This window comes from Carassius gibelio, chromosome A8 (genome assembly GCF_023724105.1).
Source record: "Carassius gibelio isolate Cgi1373 ecotype wild population from Czech Republic chromosome A8, carGib1.2-hapl.c, whole genome shotgun sequence".
NCBI lineage: Eukaryota > Metazoa > Chordata > Actinopteri > Cypriniformes > Cyprinidae > Carassius > Carassius gibelio.
In genome coordinates, this window is record NC_068378.1 from 16502573 (window position 1) to 16519960 (window position 17388).

At 37.3% G+C, this 17388-nt stretch overlaps 1 protein-coding gene across 3 annotated transcripts in view; it reads left to right on the forward strand.

Moving 5' to 3' along the window:
* The window catches only part of LOC128018632 (phosphatidylinositol 3,4,5-trisphosphate-dependent Rac exchanger 1 protein), a 68132-nt gene extending 51210 nt beyond the window's left edge, over positions 1-16922 (forward strand). Inside the window, exons 20-40 of one of the 3 annotated variants that reach the window (XM_052604256.1) lie at positions 3-142; positions 277-385; positions 1062-1243; positions 1749-1910; positions 2111-2321; positions 3867-4122; positions 5236-5442; positions 6947-7035; positions 7116-7198; positions 7655-7745; positions 7951-8064; positions 8607-8648; positions 10026-10243; positions 10462-10564; positions 11692-11835; positions 12283-12397; positions 12617-12677; positions 13158-13330; positions 13584-13686; positions 14452-14519; positions 14651-16922. In XM_052604256.1, coding sequence (XP_052460216.1) covers positions 3-142; positions 277-385; positions 1062-1243; positions 1749-1910; positions 2111-2321; positions 3867-4122; positions 5236-5442; positions 6947-7035; positions 7116-7198; positions 7655-7745; positions 7951-8064; positions 8607-8648; positions 10026-10243; positions 10462-10564; positions 11692-11835; positions 12283-12397; positions 12617-12677; positions 13158-13330; positions 13584-13686; positions 14452-14519; positions 14651-14693 — 2714 coding nt within the window. In that variant the 3' untranslated portion in view covers positions 14694-16922. Of the gene's footprint in view, positions 1-2; positions 143-276; positions 386-1061; positions 1244-1748; positions 1911-2110; positions 2322-3866; positions 4123-5235; positions 5443-6946; positions 7036-7115; positions 7199-7654; positions 7767-7950; positions 8065-8606; positions 8649-10025; positions 10244-10461; positions 10565-11691; positions 11836-12282; positions 12398-12616; positions 12678-13157; positions 13331-13583; positions 13687-14451; positions 14520-14650 lie in introns of all 3 variants that reach the window. The other 2 variants (XM_052604254.1, XM_052604255.1) reach the window with 2 other exon arrangements.
* The last annotated feature ends 466 nt before the right edge of the window (positions 16923-17388 follow it).

A 17388-nucleotide genomic window follows, 5' to 3' on the forward strand; every position in this document is an offset into this window, starting at 1 on the left:
AGGCTCCGAAGCAGCAGCAGCGGGTCTTCAGCCTGGTCAGTGTGTGCTTAAAGTCAATGGTAACAACATGAATCAGAGCAGCTACCAGGAAGTCCTGGAGCACTTTAGTGGCTATCAGCCTGTCCTGGATCAGCAAGACACTGTGAGAATCAACACTGTTCTTTTTATAGGCTATGTGGCTCACATCTGGTGATCCCAGAGGTTATTTGCATCTGACACATTATGTAGTACCTGTTTCCTCCCTTTGTGATATGTTTTTTTTTTCTTCTGCCGCAGAGCTGTGGCCAGTGGGCGTACCGTGTGTATGAGGATGTGGAAGAGCAGATGTCTTTCAGGGGGTGTGAGAATGGCTCCGATTCAGAGGATGGCTGCACGAATGGAACAGGTAGTGTGTGCGTCTGAATATTGGCAAATTAATTAAGTGTGACAGGTGTGCCCAAAAAAGATAATGTCGATAACGGAATACAAAAGCCATGGGAACTGTAGATCCAGTAAAATTGTCTGATGAAGAGTCTGCATGCTCGAAACATCACCTATGTGATAGTCTGTTATTACATTTTTGTATCTTTGGAGCCGAAGTGTGCCGACTTTTTTCTATTTTCATGATCAGTTTTTTGTCTGCCATTCTGTTGGAGAGTTTTTCCAGGGATGTGCTGAACTGCAGATCCAGTGTCATATGCATTTGTGAATGCAAGCTGTGACCAAAGGCAAATCATTGACGTCTTTGATCTGTTGAGTGAATTCAAATGAATTACAAAACGGATTCATCTCTCGAACCTGATTTGACTATTAGTGCTTTCTGTCTAAAAGAATCACTCATAAAAAGGGCATTTATAATATTACAAAAGATTATGTATGCAACTATTTATGAACAAGTTAAAATAAATCTTAACTAAAATTAAAAGTAAAATTGCTCAATAAAAATAAAAACAAGTGAGAAAGAAAGACAAGTTACCTTTTTTAATATCATTGTAATGTAATGCAATGAAAAACGGTCCTGTAAACATTTATCTGTTATATTATTGGATTCTTTATACTTGTGTGTTCTTTGGATTTTCTAGGCTCTGTAAGAAGGCTGGAACAGTTGTCCATTACTGAGGATGTTCCTTCAGTCAGTCTGAATGTGGATAATGTTCATGTGGAACATGGGGTTGTGTATGAGTACGTCAGCACCGCAGGAATCAAACACTGTGTGCTGGAGAAGATGGTGGAACCCAAGGGCTGCTTCATCCTTGCTGCAAAGGTTAGACCATGGTTAAACAATAAATGCATGATTGCTGAATTTTGTTTCTGGTGACCCATACTCATGCTTCCGCTTATACTGTATTTATTAGATTTTAACATGGACATTTAAGGCTACAGTTGCTATGGTTAAGTCTGTCGGTTTCACTACTGCGGCATTTTTTGAAAACGCTGCAGAACCCGTTTTAGTTTGAAAACTCTGGTATTGCGTTTCATTGTAAACGGACCAAAACTGAGACTTCTGAAAACGATGGGCGTGACTGCCAACATTCGCTCTGTGTATCGTTTACGGCCGTGTAAACAATAACATCATGCTCATTGTTGTACCTGCATGAATGTTCGGTCATGTGACAAGCATTTTAGGTTGTGTAGTGTGAACAGAGATCATTTCTGAAATGCAGTGAAACCGCAAGTGTAGACCAGGATCGTTTATATTTTAAACCGAAAAGTTGTTGTTTTTCCAGCCAAACACATGTTCTTGTGTGTATTTTGTATTTTGCTCTCAGATACTGCAGGCCTTTGTGAAGGACGACAGTCTGTTTGTAAAGAGCTGCCGGAATCTAATGGCTCAGAATGAGAAGGTGGTGACCATGCCACAGTTTGAGTTTCGAAACATCTGTGACACCAAGCTGGAGAGCATAGAAAAACGCATTTGCAGCTACAAACAGGTGTGATATCTGTCTTGCTGTTACTACTTTATCATTTTGTCATATTCCCCAGTGCGCCTCATATTGGGCAATATCACAATGATTTGAGACATGAATGTCCGTTTTTTTTATGTAATTGATATTTAAAAATGGAATAAAAGGCATTGAAAAAAACTATGCAAATGCTGTCTCATAGTGCTTGAAAATTCCTTTCCTATCAGTTTGTGGAGGAATTGCAGACAAAGGCCTGCCCCATGTTTAAGCAGTCGAACACTAAACCTCATGTTCTGGGCTGCATGGACTTCGTCCCCACCAACTGTCACCTGAACCTGATGCAGGTGTCCTGCCCAAAGAACACCTCCTCAGCAGGCCGAACTTTCAGCATCCGCTTCGGACGCAAGAGCTCCTTCTTTGGTCTTGATCCTGATCAAGGTACACACAGTCATGTTACCAGTTTTAACTGAAGGGATTTATTACTAACTATTATATTTAAATATTAAATATTCTTCTATATTACATTTTTATATTTCTGTTTCTCATAAAAGCTCAATAAAATACTTTAGAGAATATGTAATGTTTAAGTCAGAGAAATGGCTTTTATTAAATACTACTATATTAAAATAACTTAATCAGTGTGGATTCAGCTAATTGGCTCAGTTAACAAAATCTCCATGTTACAATTACTGAAAGTTGTAAACTAGTAATTAAGCTTTATGGTAAAAACCTCCCAGGTCTTGTAAAAATCATGGCCTGCTATTCCCAAAGTGATCCAGAACCTTTTAAAGCGCCTCCATCAGACCTCCATTAAGACACCATTAGACCATAATAAGCTTTTAGTGATGTCATCCTCCACTGTCCCATAGGTCTATAGCAGACTAACGCCCGCACCTCTCTCTTATTATTACTGTTTGATTTTTGTTCATGAGGCCTGATGCTGTATTTAAGAACATAAACATTAATTTGCTTTTTCATCAAATAACACACCAAAGCTAAACAATAGAGATTTCGGTTTCTGCTGGCCTGGTTGGAGCAGTTTTTCTTGGAATAAAAATGATCAAATTTATTTATAGCAATTCTCGTATCATTTTATTATTAATTTTAGTTTTCTAAATAAATATTAGCAGCACTACCAGTTGGAGATACAATTTTAATGAAACTGGTTTACGTGTATAAATTAATAAACCTTTTTTGTCTGGATTTAGTTGATTTTCAAGTCATGATGACTTGTGCTTCCAAGACTTTCAAATTCAAGCCATCCTGCACTTGTCCAAAAATGTATATAATAATAATAATAATAATAATAATAATAATAATAATAATAATAATAATAATAATAATAATAATAATAATAATAAAATTTAGCAAAATTTTAAAATTCAACAGGGCATCACCTAGACCATAAAGAGGCAAAGCATCTGGCTTTCATTTTTGACTTCACCTGCCCGGATTGCTGCTGTCCCACTTTCTGTCTAGCCGCCACATGTAGCTGGGAAAAGAACCACAAAATGCTTTGTTTCTTCTGCTTTTCAGCATGAGAGCTTTTTGTTTTTCTGTCTCTGCTACACATCTGCTCTGCAGTTGTCTCACAGTCAGAGATGTTTAAAATTCGGTACACTTCTCTGCCACCTAAAGCCTCTTGGTCCATGGCTTTACCACATACAAGAGTATGCCTCACTGCTTTTCAGCAATTCAGTTCTTCTGTTTTATTGAGTCTCACAAACTCCAAACGTAGAATGCTGCGTCCCTAGACAGCATTTTAAGGCATGCGCCCAGCATGAAGGATGTTGCAAAGTCTCAGTACCATAATTATGTCTTCTAAGATGCCTTCTTAAGGCCAAATTGTAAGGCGGCATCAGTTATATTTCCAAGATTGCAAACTATGTGACAAAAGAACAAATCCAGGATGCTGTTTGAATCAAGAAATGTGACATTTTTTTTAAACTTATTGATTAATGTCACTTTTTTTTCTTCCTGCAGCCAATTTGAATCCCATGTCCCACGCCGTGCATTGCGTAACTAGCATGGCGGCCCCCTCCTGGAGTTGCCTGAGTTTAGATGAAGAGACGGAGGAGGGTGAAGGGAGCACAGAGGACGGCAGGAAGCATGAAGAAGGAGGTCTCAGCTTCCTCCTCAAACAGGAAGACATGGAGAGCCAGGACAATTACATCTGCCTCTATAACCGCCTGGACATATCAGTGCGAGAGATGAAGCAATACGTGGCCCAGATAGATGTGTAAGTGGTGAAGTAGTTTAACAGTGTTCAAAATAACATTAAAATAGTGAGCTATTGAAAATTAACCAAAGAAAAAAAAAAAGATACATTTCTATAGTGGATATAATTTTTAATCTAAAAGAAATTCTAAGATATTTAATAATCTACAACATTGTTCTTTTTAGATTGTGAAAAAAGTCATTGAAATGTAACTGCACATTTGGTAAAAAATAAATAAATAAATAATAAATAAAACTTTCTCATTCTAATCTGAAAGCTCAGATTAGGTTTTAGAAGCCTCCTCTTTGAGTTATTCATGTTCAAAACTTAAGGATGTCCTTTTATGATAGTCTAAAATATTTATGGCTTAGACAGAAAAAAACGCAAGACTGAAGCCATAACAAACGACTGCAGTGGAGACATTTCAACAGCCTCTCAGGAGGAGTGAATGTTTGTTATTCAGTGGCTAGCATGTGCTGATGTAGAATTTTAATTGTCAGTGAAGTCCCATTCCCATGTCTCGTTCCCAGTGCCTTTCTGTGTCAGTCCACACTTCCCTGTCCCATAGAACACAAAGCTCAGTAGTAAAATAAAAGGATGTTTTGTCCTTATTGTCTAAAAGTACCCTTAAAATAAGCTCTCTTAAAACACATTTCACACTCTCGCTAGTTTTGTCTCACTAATTTGTACAATAACATCAGAAAATAGAGTAAAAACAAAGATATAGATAAATAAAATAATTTATTCCTGTGATGTTAAAGCTGAATTTTCAGGATTCTTTGATGAATAGAAAGTCTTTTTTAACAATCTAAAGGTCTTTACTCTTTCTTCAGATCAATTTAATCTGTACTTGCTGAAAAAAAGAAAAAGAAATTTAGTGTATATAATATAAAATATAATTTAGACATTCCTCAAATTTATGAACATAATTTTAATTATGATGAAAATAAATCATCTGATAATGGTCCCTTATTTTCAAAAATATTTTGTATCTGTTGATCTGCTCCGGCTGCAGGTAACATTAATCATAAGTGGGCAGATCAACTCATAACTTGCACAGGTTCACTCTTATAATTCATTAGAACAGTTCATGTCGACCCGTTTCCAGACCTCTCTAAATATGTTTCGTCTTAGACTTCTGTCATCGATAACTGGACCGACCCAGCCGCAGGGCTCAGAGCCACCCTCGATTGAGAGCGCCCCCTCAAACGCCCCCACACAAGATGAGACGGACCAAGACAAGACAGAGCATGGTGGGAACAAGAGAGTGTGCTTCAAAGTCAACGAAGATGACCAGGAGGACTCTGGGCATGACACCGTGAGCTACAGAGACTCCTACAGGTGAGGAAGAGTTTGCCAGATAATATTTATGAAAAAGGTTGGAGCCTGGGTTCTTAAATGAGTAATACAGGCTCAAGTCATCTCTGTTTTTTATCTGTCGGATACGTTTATAACAATTTGATCTGTCTTGAGAGCTTCATAATGACTGATATTAACATTTTGTTTTCTTGGTTAAATTACATGTGTTAAAGATGATTTAATATCCCAGCAGAGCGAGCGAGCGAGCGATCGAGCGAGATGTGGCTTCTGGGCTCTTGTCTGCTCCTCCTTTCAAACAGATGTTGCTAAAACAGACACGTAGGGAGACAATAAACATCCCTTACAAAGAACCTGTTGTGCCACAGCAACCCAGACGCCCTCTTTAACTGCTTAAGAATACATTCAGTCACTGTTGATGTTATGTCGTCATTATATGGAGCAAAGTTTGTTTGCTTGTGATCTAGACCTGACGGAGCAGGGCAAACCCCAGGCTGACCACAGCCGGGTGGATTTTATGCTTCTGTCGGGATAAACGGATGCCTGCTTTTGTACCCTCTATCATTATGTGGCGTTCCGCTTTGAAATCCTGCTACTCTGTGATAGGGTGAGCTCATGGACAGCTGCAGGCATCATCAATTATAGAGAGAAGCATTTTTTCTTCTTTTTAGGCTGTTACAGTAAGTAACTGTATTTGTTTGCGGGGTGTAGGTTAGGCTGCCTGTTCTTGTTGTCGTGAGAAGGAGGAACATGAACTTTCAAGGGTTCAGGAGGTTGAATGGTTAAATATGAGGGAATGCTCCTTTTTTTCCCCTCCCTCTATTTCTGGGAGTGTTGCAACCTGCTGGTCATAAGCTCGATCTGCTTCTATTCTTGCCACTAAATTTGGCCACCCCTCTCATTGCGGGGTGGGGAAAGGGACTACTTCTGCTCTTTCTATTACTAGTGTGTAGTCTGGGCAGTCTGTTATCCCTTTCAAGCTTTTCTGGAAAGCAAAGACCTTTCAAAATTTTCATTCGGTCTCAGAATAAATATTTCAAGGCTGTGAATCTTATTAGATAGACGTTTTAATTGTTAATGAAATTTGTAGACGCTTAAATTGTCAGCTCTTTTAATCAGTGCAAAATTGTCTTAAAGGGATAGTTTAACAAAAATGTACATTTCTATTATTATTTACTCACTCTAATGTTGTTCCAAACCGTTTTGACTTCCTTTCTTCTGTAGAAAGCTGTTAGTTAACCTAATTTAACCTGAGTATCCTAAGCTAAGCATTATTAGCTAATCAAAATCTGTCATTCTGAGCCCAAATAAATTGATTAAAATGTGTTCAATCACTGCCCTGCCACTGTATTGCAGTAAATTTCATCATAAAATTAACTTCTTCAGAATAATTAGTGAACTTTGCATCTGTTTAAACTTTTTTTTTTTTTTTTTTTTTTTAAATGATTTATATTGGTAAAATTGGAATTGGTCTCTGCAAGCATCCTTTTCTTCACATGAAAACCTTTGTATTTGTGTGTTTTGACAGTGAATGTAACAGTAACCGGGACTCAGTGCTGTCATACACCAGCGTCCGGAGCAACAGTTCTTACCTGGGCAGTGATGAGATGGGCTCAGGTAACTGGCATCTGTCAGATGCGGTTACGATGTTGAAATTCAGGACAACTACTAATTGCTACTTTTATTTCGTCTTCCAGGAGATGAGTTGCCATGTGATATGCAGATCCCTTTAGACAAGCAGGATAAACTTCATGGATGTCTGGAACACCTTTTCAATCAGGTATATTGATTTCCCCTCTCATAAATCAAACTTTTGCCAATTTAAACTTGATATTCCCTTTGTAACTGTTGCCCTTTGTCTGACACCACTCACCTCCTCATTTTGCCTTCTATTTTTGTTCTTCATCAATACAACCCCTCTTAGTTTCCCTCTCTTCTTCCTTTCTAACTCCCACAGTATTGTTTATCACATTACCATCATGTCTAGTTGAGCACTCTTTGACCTCTGCACCTCTGCTCTTTGACCTCAAAATCTATCGTCTTCTGGAGGTCACCGGATTTTGACCCCTCTCAATTTCCCAGAAACCAATAAAGAGCTCTTTTATCCAGTGTAGACAGGTTACATGTGGACAGACTGAAAGCAGCAGGCCTGGTGTTAGCAAGGGCGTTCGCCAGGTCTTCAGTTAGCGCAGGATGTGTGTGGTGACAGGCTTAACTGTGTCTTTTTCATTCTCAGGTTGACTCTATCAACAGTCTCCTGAAGGGCCCTATCATGAGCAAAGCTTGCGAGGAAACCAAGCATTTCCACACTGACCACAGTCAGCCAGGTACCGCCCGGTCGGGTGTGTGTGAGTGCTATATTTACGTGCTATGTTTGGAAACTCATTTGAGGGATGTGTGTATTTGGGTTCTCGGTTTGTGTGTGGGGGACTTTTATAAGTGGGTAGGGGTGTGTGAATGTTTCTGTGTGCATCTGTACGTTATTACCTCTGCATGCAAGCGTAGCTCAGTAGTTTCTCCTATGTGTTTTAGATGACTGGACAGCACGTTGGCGGCATGTCTTGCTCAAGAACATCCAGGAGGACCCTTGGAACCTGCCCATTTCAATCAAATCTTTAATTAACAGCCTTCATCGCTTTGTAGAGGGTAGGTTCAAGCCTGAACAATACTTAATCAAGATCACTATTGCTCTAATTAATTTTTGTTAGCACTTTTTTGTTTAGTGTCATTGTGCACCAATCATCACTGTACATTATTTTAATGCCAATTCATGTATTTACATTTGCAGTAATAATGGCAAATTGGAGTTTGTCAAGATACAATTTGTGTTTTAGGAGACCTTCAAAATCAATTTAAAACTTGTATTTAAGTTAAACTTTAACTTGAGAGACACTCTTTTAGAAAACCATCTAGCATGTTAACATAGAAACGCTATGGAAGAGGAGTTGCCCCATTATTATTGGTAAAAACCCAATACAAGCTAATCCAAATCCTTAAACTATTTTGTGAATGATTAAAAGTTAAAATTTTAAATTTGTTTAAATTGAGATTAACTGTCTTTTTTGAAACCGTCATAGAAAACATTTCATGTTCAGGTACAAAGTTTCCCAAGACTTGTAATACAGCCATATTGTCCTGTATTGTTGTGCATTTAGTTGTTTTCATGTCTGTGTGTAACTGTGTTGCAGATGGAAGGAGTCAGCTCTTGTTGGCATTGCTTAAATGCACTGGTAAGATACTCCCTAGATATTAACCTTTCCATTGTTGAACTTGACCATTGTAGATCATTTCAAATAGCTATTGAAAGTCAACCCAGAATGTTTACATGGTCATGCACATGCGTCATAATCTGTGTGAGACTTCAGAAACGCAACTGCAGTGTGTGTGATTTATCATCTACTACTACTACTGTTCTGGATTGTGCTGTATTTACAGACACCTCTATTTGTTGTGATAAGGGTGTGTTTTTTTGGAATTCTGTAGCAGGGAGTGTGTACAGTTTGTGTGCGTGCAGTCAAGCTTCAGTGGGGTGTGTTTTATTGTGAACTTCTGAGCAAGCAGTAGACACAGATAAAGCGAGAGAACAGAGAGAGAGAGAGTTTGTCCCGTGGGGTCTGTGGTAGGAGACATATGGAAGCTGTTGAGCGTTTGCTTTGGAACCTGATCTAGAGCCCTTATCCCTCCTGCTGCACACAGACAGCAGCTCCAATCCCTGTTCCCACCCAGTGCTGCTGTGAAACCCACCATCTGCTGTTGGGAACGGTTTTAGGATATTCAGGATTCCCATCAGACCGCTCTTTGGGATATATATGCTGATCTGTGAACTGTAAATTAATCATTTTTAGTGACATCTGCCAGTTAAACATTAAATTAGAGCAATTAAAATCTATAAAATGGCAGTCATAATTATTTGTAATGATTAAAATTATGTCATTAATGACTCATCGACATCATGTCGTTCCAAACCCGTAAGACCTCCGTTCATCTTGGGAACACAGTTTAAGATATTTTAGATTTAGACCGAGAGCTCTCAGTCCTTCCATTGAAGCTCTGTGTGTACGGTATACTGTCCATGTCCAGAAAGGTAAGTCAATAGCAAAAACTATGACTTTATGAATTTTTTGCGTATTGGAGATGCAAACCGTTTAAAATGATTCAGTTTGATTTGGTGAACTGGTTTAAGAAGAACCGCTTAAATCCAATGATTCGTTTGCGAACCGGACATCACTACACTGCAGTGAACGCTCTCACAACAGACCCGAAAGAGAAGAAAAAGCTAAAAAAGTCGTAGTTTTTGTTATTTTTGGACCAAAATGTATTTTCGATGCTTCAAAAAATTCTAACTGACCCTCTGATGTCACATGGACTACTTTGATGATGAGAGAGCTCATTAGATTAAGAGCTCTCGGACAGTAGTGTATCTCTTCACCAGATGAACTGAATATGATACTATTTCTAAATATTATATTATAAACGTGAAACAAAAAACAAGTGAAGATTGACCAAATGGTTTCCATGCTTAATGAATAAATAGGAGTGTACTACACGCATGTATATACATGTATTTATACAAATATCATGAATTAATTTCAACTCTTCTGTCACAGACACAGAACTCCAGTTGCGGCGGGATGTTATATTCTGCCAGTCTTTGGTGGGGGCGCTGTGTGCACTGGCGGAGCAACTTGTGAACGCGCTGAACCTGCGTTTCAACAATAACGGAGAGTACGAGGAGGACAGTAAAGAGGTCAGCCGTAAATGGCTGGAGCAGATCGCCACCATCGGAGTGCTCTTTAACTTCCAGTCAGCACTCTCTCCACATGTGGTGAGACATTACCAGAAGTAACATCTTCTCATAGCTGATTCAGTGACAGTCATCCAACAGTGTCTCACTGCTTTCTACTAATATACAAAAGCATGATAGAACTGAATGTAGAGACTAAATACAGAACCAAGGCCATTATATCCATGGATTTTCCTGATACTGTTCATTATTGTTTTAGTCATATACTACTCTGATGATTTTGGCCTTTCCTTTATCAGAGAGAAGAGCGAATAATGCTTGAAGATACAAAAGTAGCACTGCAGGATCTGGAGAAAGTCACTGTGCTGTTCCGCCCCATGGAGAACGAGTGCATCGTCCCAAGTATGACTCCACAACACATATTTTAACATTGAGTGATACCTTTTCATTCACAGTACCAACAGAAAAATACATCTACACACACACAAACAAACATATAACCAGTGTTATTTTAGTTATGAGTATTTTAGTTTATCAGTATTTTTTTAATTATCTTTTTTTATTTTCAGTTTAAGTTTTAGTCATTTTGTAAGTTGTTTTTGTCGTTTTTATTCATTTATTGTTTATGTTTAATTTAGTTTTATTTCGGTTTTAACTTTTAGTTCAGTTTTGTTTTTATTTCTGGGGTTGCCTTTTCGACAATCATTTTCAACATTTTGGTTTAGTATATGTTTTCATCTAATATTTGTATTGTAATTCAGCTTTATTTCAATTCACAAAAATATTATAACAGGTTTATTTTTAGTTAATAACCCTGGGACCAGGAATGTGACTGATTACTGTTAATAAAGTAAAAAGCCAGCTTTGTTATTTGGCATTCAAGATTATTAACAAGTTAAAAATGCCATAAATATTTATGACACGTATGCTGAGTAAATTAATGGTTTAAAATACGTTCTGTAAACCACTGAAACACCAGCAACAATGACCACAGATTCCTCCCCTTTATAAATAGTTACTCCCTTTCTCTGATAAAGCTGTGAGATTCCACTAAAAAGTGAAAGCCAAAGCCCTCATCCTAATTTAGCAGCACCCCCTCCCTCTCTTGACAAACATACACAGTCCCGCCAGATGTCCTCCTCAGGAATGTCAGCACAGTTACTCGTGATAGGAGACCAGCTTTATCTGACGTCTTCTGTTTTGGTTTGACTAAATCTGAGGCAGGAAGTTCTGCTCTGTGGTTTGTTCCTGCCGCAAAGGTGTTTTCTCTGTGTTGTACAAATGTGAACATCTTGGCTTTTTTCCCTGTTTCACACATCTGTGAGGTTTCTGTCTTTACTCGTCTCATCAGGTCAATTACAACCTAATTAACCTGACTTGGTTCCCAGTGTTACCACAAACATTAAAGATACTGTAAACAGTATGTACGGGTGCAGAATTTTCTTAAATTAACTTGTGTGAAGGAAAAAGATTGAAATTGCAAAGAATTTTAAAAACTCTCTCAAATCCTTTAATGCCCTTTTTTTCAGACACACCTGTGCATTACCAGGTGGAAGGCAGTCGGCAGACCATCAGGGTGACAATATTCTTGGACAGCTGTCATTTCAGTGAGCTGCCAACAAGACTGCAGAACGGAGGCTCTTTGAAGCTTCAATCAGTCCTCTTCACTAGAGGTGCGAGGAGACAAAAGGAACATTCTGTTTCCATTCTAAAAGCGTTTCATTTTTTACGGTTCTAAACCTTTGTGAGCTGTATACACAGGTTATATTTTAAGGTACTATATGTTGTTCAGAATGCTTGCCTTCTTTATTATGCTGACTCTTAAGATGCCAGGCATGTTTCTTTTCAGAATAAATCATTCAAGAGAAGTGTCCTTTATTTATGTGGCCATAAATTATTTATTGTGTTTTGTTATTGTTCATAGATAGATAGATTGATAGATGGATAGATGTTGGATGTGCATTTTCACATAATTAGTCGCTCATAATGTGCTCATTTAGAGCTAACAAAAGCCACTCTGTTTCATTGATGAGTTTTGGTCTCCATCTAGTGGTATGTTGAGATCAGTACAGCTTTGGGCAAAGCATGGCATTCATCTGCATTTTCTTAATCTTTATCAGGACTGGAGAAGCCAGAGGATGTGTTGTCTCAGGATTTTGTTGCCATGGAAGAGTTTCAGCAGCGTATAAATGCTCTTTCACTGGAGAAGGTCAAAAGTTATTACCGCAAACTCAGGTACAGATATTATTTGTGGATGTGGATATCATACACCGTGACCTTTGCTTAGTTTTTACTGCTTTTGATTTTGCTGCAAAGCTAATTTCAATTAAACAGTTTTAAAAGATAACTTTAAAAATGTAAGTTAGATTATATCATCATGTAAATAATTTGTTATAAAGGTTTGAATGGCAAAAAATAGTGCACATTTTTTATATAACATCTTTCATTTTTCAGGGCTTTTTTTCTGGAGAAATCAAATTCAGATTCAAATTCCACTGCAGTGAAAATAGACCAGGTAATATCTCTATGTAACACCGTTCAATCTATTCATTAGAGAATCATAATATATATATATATATATATATATATATATATTAACAGTTCCCACAAAAAATGTCAACATTTATAAAAATAAATATAGCATATTTGAATGATTTCCAAAGGATCTTAAGCCTGGAGTAATAGCTGTTGAAAATACAGCTTTGCCATCACAGAAATAAATGTCATTCTATAAATATATTAAAATAGAAAAACATTTTTAAATATATTAAAATAGAAATTTTAACAATATTTCACAATGTTTTGGTTTTAAATGTTTTTGAACAAATAAGTGCATCATTTGTGATCATAAGAGACTAATTTTGAATACAAAATTAATAAACGTTACTGGGATTCCTGTATGGGCCACAATCGAAATGCAAAGAAATCAATACATAGAAATGATTTTATTAAGGTTTAAAACCAAATCGTTTCGTTGAATCATTTTAATCTCCAGCTTCTTCGGCCGCTGAACACCTTGGATGACCTCTGTCGGCTCATGCAGACGTATATGAATGTAAAACCCAGCTCTGCGGGTCAGTCCTCAGTCAGTGTTCTTGTGGTGTCCTCCGAACTCTGCAGCCGGCTGGGAGCCTGTCACATCACCATGTGTGCCACTGGGATGCAGAGGTATCTGCAGTGAAATGTTGTTTTCATGTTGCTGACAGCTCAAAACACACGCTTCTTATCTTTAAGCCTCTTACTGCTGAAGTGGAGCCACAGTCAAGTTTCTACTGTAAACTATATTTTATTATGACTTTCATTTATTTCTTGCTCAAATGTCTAATCTAGGTGATTTGTATCCTTGGTTACTGCTACACTGAGGTACATCTATGAGAGATTGTCTAAACGTCCTCTTGACGAAGGTTTTTGTTCTGTGTAGGTGTACTCTGACTGTGTCATTGGAGCAGGCCATTACTCTAGCCAGAAACCACAGCCTCATGCCCCGTTACCTAATGCAGACCATGGACATCATGCGTAAGCAGGTACAGCATATAACACGCATCTCTCTGCTCTCCGTTAGTAAACTTACAAAATCAGTCATATGGTTGGTAGTAAATACCTGCTGCCAAATTGAACACTTGAAGCATATGGTTCTATACGTAGGTCACTGTATTATGTGAAAAGTCAAATAATAATAAGAACCTTAACAGATACAATTTGTGCCTACACAACTTTGTTGCTTTACATATGCTTGAATAGATCAATAAATATGTGTGGGCATGTAGGCTAAATGATAAAAGAGTCACTGGTAATTTGAGCAACAAACTAGTATCTTTCGGACTATAAGTCACACCTGAATATAAGTCGCATCAGTCCAAAAATACGTCATGATGAGGAAAAAAACATATAAGTCGCACTGGACTATAAGTCGCATTTATTTAGAACCAAGAACCAAGATAAAACATTACCGTCTACAGCCACGAGAGGGCGCTGTATGTCTTCGGTGTACAGTTCACTGTAGTCTACACTGAAGACATAGCGCGCTCTCTCGTGGCTGTACACGGTAATGTTTTCTATTGGTTCATTTCTCTCTGTTCATGTCAAATTAATTTTGATAAATAAGTCGCACCTGACTATAAGTCGCAGGACCAGCCAAACTATGAAAAAAAGTGCGACTTATAGTCCGGAAAATACTGTATTTTATCCTCAGGAACAGACAAAGTCGAATCTAAACTCTTTATGAATACTGACGTTTGAGCTATTCTGACAGTATTCCAACAGGCAATAATAACGGTCTATATTTGTAGGGCACCAGAGTGGAGATTTCAGCCAAAAATCTCAGAGTGATGGACCAGATGCCACCTTGTGCTCCCAGGTATCACTGACACTTGCTATTTAAAGACCTCACTGACATTAAAAATGTCAAGTTATTATTTCAGGTGGTTTGGCTTCAGAGTCGAATGAAGCTTTTACAGTAACCAAGTCCCTTTTTAATCCCCATCACAGGCTCTTCAGGTTGTGTTTACCCCCCTGTGATGGAGATCTTTGAATGAAGTGACATACTTCTCTCAGACCTTCTAGATGCTGGGAGATATCAAGACTGGCGTATCATTTTGAGACCATGCCTCAGCACATCTTAAATCCCAGCCACCCTCATCCAGAGAGGTCAGGCTGAGGTCAACACGACAAGGAATGAGAACCGCCCGGCAACCTTTATCTCCTGCTCTGGCAGCTGAGAAAATTGCTAATGCTAACGATGCTAATCTTGCCTAGCAGCGTCTGCCCACATTGCTACATTGTTTGGTCTCCTAATGGATCTGGACTGGCATGTGAACGGCTAAATCTAGCTGTATTATCTCTTCCTTTCGCCTCTGACTGCAAACTTGCATCAGCAAGAAGGGTGGTGATTATGTGCAATTACTGTAGCTTTGCATGAGTGTGTCTGCACTGTGTCTTGGGAGGTGTTGCGATTCTCTAACTCGTATCAGGTATTATGAAAGTACTGAAATCATTCCAGCCTACATGGACCAGTTTCAAAATCTTAATTCTTCTCTGCTATTGTTTAAAATAAGCTTGATTCTGTTTAACACAATTTTCTTGTGAAGTTCCATCCACGGCGCATTTTAAGGATAATGGGGAAACAAGTGGAGACTATTGGCTTCTCAAACAATACAAAAACGTAGGCCTGCATACAAAATACAAGATTTCACTGCAGTCAAAATGTTGAGATTGAAGATTAAAACCATTATTGATCAACTGGGAGGAAAAAATAAATAAGTATAGCACTTTTTAAACATGAATCAATGCTGTGTTACAGTGCGTGACCTCTTGGGAGCTGCTTTGTGTGGCTGTTTGGAAAAGCGCAATGAAAAATGCTTGTGTTCTTCAGTGTTTATTAAACGCACTGTACATTAGAATACAGAGAAATGCAAAGGGATCATGTGAAGAATTAATAAATATAGTAGGATTTTATTGAAATTTTGTATTTAGGTAAATATATGTATGTGTCAGAGGGATAAGCGTTTACTATTTGGGAACAGCAGTGCTATAATTTAAAGAGTATTAATAATGTTAAAACATCTAATATTGTACATCTATCATTTTGTAAACTTATTGTATATTTGGATAGGAAACTTTATTCTGCTTTTACAAAATGTGTTCGATATTTAAATGTTTAACATCAGCTGTGTGGTCAGTAACCGAGAAGGCATGGAAATTTAAGTATTCCTGGATTAGTTTGGACTAGTTAAGCTAGCATGTACAGTATGTGACAGCAATTCTGACATGCAAAGTCTGCATTTCATACATATATATATATATATGTATGTTACATTCAGTAGTTCTGACAGTTAAAATGTAATTTTAGTAAAGCAAAGTTTTGAGTTAATAAGTTCACTTTAGTGACAATAATGCAAAAGAGCATCATGTCTTAATTAAATCTTTAAATCTTAATGAGATGTTCATTATGTTTGTATTGTAGGTCATAACTCGTCACTGTCTGTTACATATCAGCATGGAAGTTAGACTCTACAACTTAAGAGCATGTTGTAATGATGATAAAATATTTTAAATAATACTTTAATTTATACTAATAAACAGTGTTTTTTTTATTTTTTATCCTCATATCTATCCAAACTGAAGCTTAATGCCGGTAAAATGCTGATTTATCATTAATTGGATTTTAACATTTTATTTTTAATCCACAGAATCTGTGCAATGCGACTATTGTATGTTTTGAAGGTCCTTGTTGTTGCATGTTATTTTGCTTAATGTCCACATGAAACCTATCATTTCTGTATGATAGACCTAAATATAGTAAAACCCAAAGACTTAGCATTAGCATGTTCCTGTCACTGTATATTAAAATCTCAGGTTTCTCCACCATCTCAGTCTATTATTGTGCAATTAGCTTTCCCATTCAAAAGTTATGACGACATAATTTAACATCACTAATCAGTCAGCTAAAACATGAAAAGAATGTTGTTTTTTTCCTTCTTTCTTTTATAACTGCTGTCCTGTTTTCAGTTCTATTTTCAAGTTTATATTTCAAGTTTATATTTGTCTCAAGTGTAATTTTTAGCTCAAAGAGTGAAAAATCTTCAGTGGTGCTATTTATGTTTTCTTTCATGTCAAAATGATTTGCATAATTTGACAGATTCTGTTTGTTTAATAAGAACAGCTTAATCAAAACCTTATAGTTTATATTAATGTTTGACTGAAGTATCTGTCTTCATGCTGTCCTGAACTGTTAATTATAAAACATTAAATGGCTCTTAAACTGTTCCAGCTGGTAATGTAAGCATTCATCCAGTTGTTTTTAACTCAGTGTTAAATTAAAAGCATTGTATAAAGCTCTCCTTTCTGAGGTAATGTAATATTACATGTTATAATATATATATTTAGATACTCCAAGAGTGCACCTTTAGGTAAATCTGATGTGCCTCAAAATTGTCTAGTTACAGATGTTAAATTGTCTTGTACCCTAAAGCTCAGTTTGTCACCCTCATTTCCGAATACAGCCCGATAAATGTGATTTTTATAGCACTCATCAGTCTGACACCTTAGGTTGGTCTTTATGCTCACGCTGTACCTATATAATGCATTGCTAATATCAAACAAAATAAAAGAGTATCTGTTTATAAATTACTTCTGATCTGTCATTGTTAGGGATTAGCATACAGAACAGGTTACATAACTAGTATATAGTATGTACAGTATAAGTGGGAATGGAGAGATGCTAAGAA